At 42.6% G+C, this 7,266-nt stretch overlaps 2 protein-coding genes across 2 annotated transcripts in view; one reads left to right on the top strand and one right to left on the bottom strand.

Moving 5' to 3' along the window:
- The window catches only part of fancd2 (FA complementation group D2), a 25,093-nt gene extending 20,577 nt beyond the window's left edge, over positions 1 to 4,516 (bottom strand). The window contains exons 1-15 of the mRNA XM_031568441.2: positions 4,227 to 4,516; positions 3,873 to 3,957; positions 3,590 to 3,721; positions 3,412 to 3,479; positions 3,208 to 3,314; positions 2,973 to 3,030; positions 2,829 to 2,881; positions 2,650 to 2,728; positions 2,422 to 2,546; positions 2,057 to 2,144; positions 1,699 to 1,803; positions 989 to 1,086; positions 345 to 456; positions 223 to 258; positions 1 to 54 (exon numbers count right to left, since the gene is read on the bottom strand). The exon at positions 1 to 54 is cut by the window's left edge and continues 93 nt beyond it. Of these exons, the coding sequence (XP_031424301.1) occupies positions 1 to 54; positions 223 to 258; positions 345 to 456; positions 989 to 1,086; positions 1,699 to 1,803; positions 2,057 to 2,144; positions 2,422 to 2,546; positions 2,650 to 2,728; positions 2,829 to 2,881; positions 2,973 to 3,030; positions 3,208 to 3,314; positions 3,412 to 3,479; positions 3,590 to 3,721; positions 3,873 to 3,939 (1,182 nt within the window). The 5' untranslated portion in view covers positions 3,940 to 3,957; positions 4,227 to 4,516. The remainder of the gene's footprint in view (positions 55 to 222; positions 259 to 344; positions 457 to 988; positions 1,087 to 1,698; positions 1,804 to 2,056; positions 2,145 to 2,421; positions 2,547 to 2,649; positions 2,729 to 2,828; positions 2,882 to 2,972; positions 3,031 to 3,207; positions 3,315 to 3,411; positions 3,480 to 3,589; positions 3,722 to 3,872; positions 3,958 to 4,226) is intronic.
- An 818-nt stretch (positions 4,517 to 5,334) lies between these two features.
- gpx1b (glutathione peroxidase 1b) lies at positions 5,335 to 6,524 on the top strand. The gene is made up of 2 exons (XM_042707908.1): positions 5,335 to 5,595; positions 5,856 to 6,524. The coding sequence occupies exons 1-2, from the start codon at positions 5,374 to 5,376 to the stop codon at positions 6,204 to 6,206; spliced, it is 573 nt and encodes a 190-aa protein (XP_042563842.1). The 5' UTR covers positions 5,335 to 5,373; the 3' UTR covers positions 6,207 to 6,524.
- Positions 6,525 to 7,266: the final 742 nt, after the last annotated feature.

The raw sequence follows: 7,266 nt of genomic DNA on the forward strand, positions 1-7,266 counted from the left end.
GCTGTGGTTGGCATTGGTGGAGTGTAAGATAAACAGCACCAGGAGATCAATGACCTGTCAGTGGGGAGAGAGACACACAGACAGAAGTAGTCCCCAGGTCCCACAGTGTGCAGCTGTAAACTGAAGTGTATGTAACTATGACGACAGATTGTGTGTGTGTGTGTGTGTTTGTGTGTCGTGTGTTGTGTGTGTTGTGTGTGTTGTGTGTGTGTGTGTGTGTACCTTGTGGTCTTCAACTTCCTCTACATTTTCCACTGCCTATAGAATCAGAGAAAGACAGTCAACACACCCTCCATCAAGACACAGCAAAAAAAAAGTATCCTTGTGTGTTCTCTAAGCCTCACTTTGAGCCAGGCTTCGGCTATGACTTTCTGGAACCTCACAGCCGACTTGATGGCATCCAGCACCAGGGACACGCTGTCCTGGCTGCTGCTGGCTGCTGGGAGGCTGGAGGTGCTAAAGACAAAATGAGGAAACATGAGACTGCACAATGACTTATTATGACCAAGCTGAAAAGCTGGTGAAGGTTTAGGAAAGAGATTACAGCATTAGGTCTTTAAAATGACACAGCCCTTGTCATCATCTGAATCAGATCAACATGGGGTGACAGTGGTACAGGAGGTAGAGAAGTCGTTTAGTAATCAGAAGGTTGCTAGTTCGATTTCCTGTCGAAGCGTCCTTGAGCAAGACACTGAACCCCTAATTGCTCCTGATGTGCAGTGTGCCATCAGTGTAAATGTATAATGTGTATACATTGTAAGTCGCACATATGTAAGTCGCTTTGGATTTTGGACATAATATATGGGAGATGCTTGTATTTGTATTCACATTCCGTGGCCCTGTTCGTCCTAACTTTAGCTGTCCCGTCAGGTTGCTCCTGTGCTTCACATGTGCATCATCACTGTGATCCACCATCCCAAACAGCTGTCCACATCTATCTGTCAGAACACAAGATGCTGCTGCTGCTGCTGTTGCTGCTGCTCCTCACCATGTTGCACCCTTGATCTTGGGGCGGCTTTGGGAGGACTGCAGCACTGGGGGCATCTCTAGCTCCAGCTCCAGCTTCTTACGTAGTTCTGTAACAACCTGACACACACATAAACACACACACACACACACACACACACACACCACACTGTTAACACACAGCTGTAAACCCATCAACACAATAAAAACATATTCAAATCGGATGAGTGACCACAAAGTGCTGTAATGCCATTGAAGATTGTGTGTAAATCCCCTCTGAATAGCACTAGGTGAGGCAGATGTCTTTCATTATAAATGTATTACCCATGGAATTACACAGGCTAGAGTCATCAGTCTCTGTTTAAAACTGCAAAGTGTGAAAAGTTCCTGCCCAAACTGACATCACTTTGGAAGACCACTGAAAAAAGCAACAGGAACCACACTCCAAAATGAACACGCTAAAGATGTCTCTGCAACCCATCCCAGTAGGATCAAGTTAAAAAAACACATCTATTGGTGTGGGATTCTTACTTGTAAAAGGTACATAATAGCTCAGCCTATAGTCTACTAATTGCAGAAAGTACTAAAGGAAAGTGACGCAGAGTGGAGAGGATACAGACAACAGGGAGGACGACGTAGTGGAGGTTTTGGGGTTATGTGCTGTGTGCTGTGTTGGCTGTGTCCCATCAGACAACAGGGAGGGTGACGGTGAGAGATGGGGTGACCCCTGACCTCAACAGCAGCAGTGGCAGAGATGGAATGCAGGATGAATTTCACCACCACTGGAAGGTCCTCCAACTGCACAGCAGAGAGGGTGGTCATCACAGCCCCTCGTACCTTAGAACACAAATACAAACACAAACACACACGCACACACAGGCGCGCGCACGCACACACACACACACACACACAGGCACACACACACACACGCACACACAGGCACACACACACACACACACACACAGGCACACACACACACACACACACACACACACACACATACGCAAACACACACACACAGGTGATTGTGAAGGTTGAGGATACTTAACGACAGGCAAGGACAATGGGACTGAGAGTGTGAGGGAGTTACCTCAGCCAGGAGGGTAGGGCTTAGGTTCAGACTGGACAGGGCATCCAGGACAGGGACCGTCAGCTGGGTGTTCTCCTTCAGCAGAGAGCTGGAGAAAGAGGTGATATCATCGCTCCATCCGAGTCATAAACTTAATAGGATGAAATCCCAGACTATCAAATACATGGACCTCAAAGCCAGAGCTACATTGTGTACTCTCCCGTTTAATGTGATGATGCCATCTCCTTTACAGGATAAAGGTTTGTGGAGAGGATAGCGAATAGAAAGAAATGCATTAGTGCATAATGTGCCATGCATGAAACACCTATGATTGTGTGTGGACTATTGGAGCGTTTGACTTGGTAGAGCTGAATCGTCCTACTCACTTAAGCTCCCTGGCGATGTCACCGTGCTGGGAGTCCTCCAGTATCTCTGGCAGACTAGTGATGACATCACGCTGTACCTCCAGGGAGGCCACGGAGACAAGCTGCATGAGCTTGCTTGCCAAATCCTAAAATGACACCCAGGTGACTCAATAACAAACATTATGATTGCTGTTTATGACACTGTAAATTAGAGGGTGGGTGCCTTTGGTGGTTGTGGGTTTAGCCTACCTTGCTATCTATGACTCTGTCTAACCACTTGAGCTGGTTCATGATGACTCGCGGGACATTAAGCCCATCTTCACCGACACTGAAAATAACAGTGATGGTGACAAGGTTTTAAATGCACTGTTATCTTAACAAAGGCTTTGACAAAGGAAAATACTCACAAAAATGACATGTATACTTACCCATCAAACATGAACTCAGGCAATTTCTCAAACAATATATTTATGACTGGGATCTAGGAAAAGACAAAGCAATAGAAACGTGTTTATAAGGCAACTAACCGCTATTGCAGATCAATTTCAAAAACGCAAAAGACAAGAATGTACCTGTAGCATCTCGATGCCGAGCACCAGCCGCATTAGACTCTCCTGATATGATACTGAACTGAAGGACAGGGAAGGAGACAGAGCACACACTTGTCATCATGTGTCACCTTACTGAGTGCAGAAAGCTTTATACTTCATAAGAAAATTCTAATATTATTCGTTTTACAAGACAAGAGAAAAGGGTTGGCTGCCTTACAACTACTTTCATCAAATGTTGACAAGTGGCTAAACTTACTTAGAATCCTCATCATGTAGATGTGGAACACAAGGGAGAAGACAATTCCTAAAACTTTGCGGATCTTCAATGTGAGATTCCAGACCAGTGATAAACTCTTGAATAATCTGTGGGATAGCCAACAAGGATGGGACTTCATACATAACCAGGCAGCAAGGAATTCAGTGAAAAAAACAGTGGTGTTACCCAATACATCCAACTTACGCCGGGATATCTGGGATTCTTTTTCAGGCTTTGCTGTAAACGCTTTTGGAAGACGACTTGGTCCACAGCTACACAGTTAAAAAAAAAAAAAAAAAAAACACGGTCCACAATTCAAATGTACTATCTGACATTTAAACTATTAACTATTTGACAGGCATTCGCGTCACTTAAATATTACCTATCTCATTAGACGTTGTGTCTTGTTTTAGGGTGACACCAGCCTCCCGCAAGAATTGCACAAATACAGACTCGTCAGGAGCCACCTGCACAACAGACTTGGAGCGCCCACCGGTCCGACCCTTCTTTGTTTCTGTAAAATTTGAATGATATAATTGTTTCTGTGGTTTTAACATTTTGCATGCAATATGTAAGCATCATATGTGATATTAAAACAACATATGTGAAAATCCAATGCTGTCAAGTTCATTATTGAGGTATGACATAATCTAAAGTGAACTTACTTGGTCCGGCATCAATCGCTGAGCTGTCACCCTGGCCCACAGAGGAACGCTTCTTCTTGCGCATCATCACTAATGATACACTAAACTGACCAAAAACACAGATTGTTGGTTGTTGCTATCGGACCATTTAAGTTACAGAAACAATTCAACCATGCATACCACGTTTGCCTGAGGATTTGGTAACTCTCCTAGCTGAGCCTTACGCTAACGAGGATACTGCTAGCTCCTCAGACAAGTGAACAAGCTAACTTATTATCCTGAATCACATTTGCGCTACTGAACTGTGTTACCATACGGTCCATACCATAGTCTCACATTTGTCTAAAATGACATTCGACCTAAAAAGTCACATACCCTTTTTCCTGACTTGATAGCTGTCTAGTTGTTACTGAAAACAGTGAAGGGCGATTCCCGCGCCAATGTTTTGTACATTAGGGATCATCGCAAAATGCGTTACTACAATCACAACGAAACTTGATAGCTTAGGTTTTCAGCATTGCAATTTCTGCTCTTCGGCTCCCTTTGATTATTGTTCGTCTGTTTTTATCACAATTAAAATGTTCAGAACAACACATCTTCAGAACAACACATCTGCCCCTATCCAACCAGGGCTGTCGCTACATACAAGCAGGACACAGACTGTGCCGTAGTAGGGCACCAAGTGCACTTAGGGGGTACCAAAAAAAGTTACATAAAAATGAATTTCAGTGTATAAAGATACTAGTCTACTATGTACTTTTCCTACTACTACACAATTAAACGAATATAGGCTATGCACTAAACATTTGACCAAATTATTGATTTTTACCAACTGCTTAAATTAAAGGCAGTTAGATCCTTACTTTACCAAAGAACCAGCGGTTCTTTTCCCCTGATTTCGAGAAAATCTGTGGAATTGGGAATCAGTGGGAGAGGAATGAGAGGGGAATGCCTCATTGATGTAATACATCATCATATAGCACCAGGTTGGATACATTTGTTTTTAATTGAATATTTAAACACAGATACAGATCAAAATATGTTATTTGAAAATTTTGAATTTTTTTATTTGAATATCCACATAGGCCTCACATATTGATTTGCTTTAGTTGTTTTTATGTGACTTGTTTTTTGTGTTATTGGTATACATTAATGTTATTATTAATAAATATTCTAATAATGTTTATGTATTCCCCTTAAGACAAAAAAATGCAAACAGTTAATTGGGTTATCTTGATGGGAATTCCACAGGCATAGATTTACTAAAACAGAAGAGCATAGCGATTGATGTGCCCAAGCAAATCATATGAAGTTATTCCATGAGTTTTGTTCCTTCTTTACAGCACTAACACTGAACCAGCGCGCACTTGGGGGCAGGTCACTGGGATACGTAAGCTTATGCGTATTCCTTAAATCGACACGCCTCTCAGAGGTTTATAAGCTTTCTCTGACACTTCCTTCTTTAGTACGTGTGTTGAACACATCAATTGAAAGATCCTGCGTCTGCTTAAGTTCATCCAACATGGCCGCAATTAAAACTCTCTACGATATTTCTGCAAAACTACTAACAGGGGAGCTGCTAAACTTCTCATCACTAAAGGGTAAAGTTATTCTTATCGAGAATGTTGCTTCTCTATGAGGTACGACTACTCGGGATTACACCCAGATGAACGAGCTCCATGACCGATATTCGTCAAAGGGGCTTGTTGTGCTGGGAGTTCCCTGCAATCAGTTCGGACATCAGGTGGGTTACTTTAATAACATTTGGTGACTTTCATTTATACATAGGTCTGCACCATTCTTGAACGTAATTATGCTTAAGCTATCTGGAGTTAAAGATGAAATATGTTGGCTATATTGTAGTCATTGTTTTCGATTATATATATTGTATTGTATTGTACTATATTGTAGTCATTTCATACCAACGTTAAGGAAGTAACGTAAAAAAAAATACATAGTCCTATTTAACAGTCCCTCTGGTGTTAACGTTCTACATTTTCGCAGGAGAACTGCAAGAATGATGAAATTCTGCTGTCTTTGAAATATGTCCGTCCGGGAAACGGCTTCGAGCCCAAATTTCAACTCCTTGAGAAGATTGACGTAAATGGAAAGGACGCCCATTCTTTGTTTGTGTTTCTCAAAGACAAGCTTCCTTTCCCCAGCGATGATTCTATGTCTCTCATGACCGACCCCAAGAATATCATGTGGAGTCCTGTTCAGAGAAATGACATCGCCTGGAATTTTGAGAAGTTTCTTATCGGCCCGGATGGAGTGCCCTTTAAGCGTTACGGGCGCTGTTTCCTCACCAGCAGCATTGAGGGGGATATCAAGAAGCTTCTTAAAGTTGCTAACTAAAACGTCCAAGCACTGTTTACGCAGAGACAAGATGTTACATGGGGATGTAGTCTCTCTTTTAATTGTGCTTTCCATCAAGTCTGAGGAGGTTGTTCCGTGACCATGTTGTCTCTGTTAGACAGATGCCCGTCGCCAGTAGGTCATCTGTGCTCATATACGATGTGCCTGTGTCAGGATTTTCACTTAATGAAGGTGTTCTTTTAAACATATTTGTGGAGGATATCTGATGCCATGGAAGTCTTGACTTGACAGTTGCATTTTCTATGGAAAGCACAATGACTTCTGCTGACTAAATAAATATATTTTCTATCATCTTAATTGGTCTGATTCTTTCGTCGACCAATGTCATTTTGGCTATTCATGATGAGTAGTCCGCATCAGTTTGCTCTCACAATGAGACTGCACCATGAAGCATACGAGGAAGTGGCAAGGCCTTTTCTCGCACACGTTTATTAGTAGGTTATTTCCCCGACTCACTACTTCCTCTTATGTACCCAATTGACCTTAATACTGCAGAGATTTAAGGCTTGCTACCTAATTGACTTAATGATAACTGTTGCTAGTATACTTTTGGTACATAGGCAGATTCGTTGGATGGGGATATGGCATCCTAACACGTTTTAGGCCTAATGATCACGTTATGCACTAAGTAGGTAATGCCAAAGCTCATCCATGTGATGCAGGGGATAATCCCAGAGAGGAACCGGGAACATAACTTCATTTGTAGTCTACTCTAAACCAGGGGTTCCCAACCTTTTTGTCTGGGGACCCCATAAAATCCATTTGCCAAGTCTCGCGACCCCCCCCCCCCCCACACACATTTTGACAGGATAATATATAAGTCTAAATTCAGTTCCATCTTGAATGATGAGACTGCTTGCTGAGACAATATTAGTTTTCATTATCCACCCTGATGTAGAAAACACCATTTCTGATAGACTATACAGCATGTCAAAGCCTAATATGTTGATGCACAAGGCAGCAAGATCATTTCGCGACCCCCCAAAAAACGGTTGGCGACCCCACTTGGGGGTCCTGACCCCTAGTTTGAGAACCACTG

This window comes from Clupea harengus, chromosome 5 (genome assembly GCF_900700415.2).
Source record: "Clupea harengus chromosome 5, Ch_v2.0.2, whole genome shotgun sequence".
NCBI lineage: Eukaryota > Metazoa > Chordata > Actinopteri > Clupeiformes > Clupeidae > Clupea > Clupea harengus.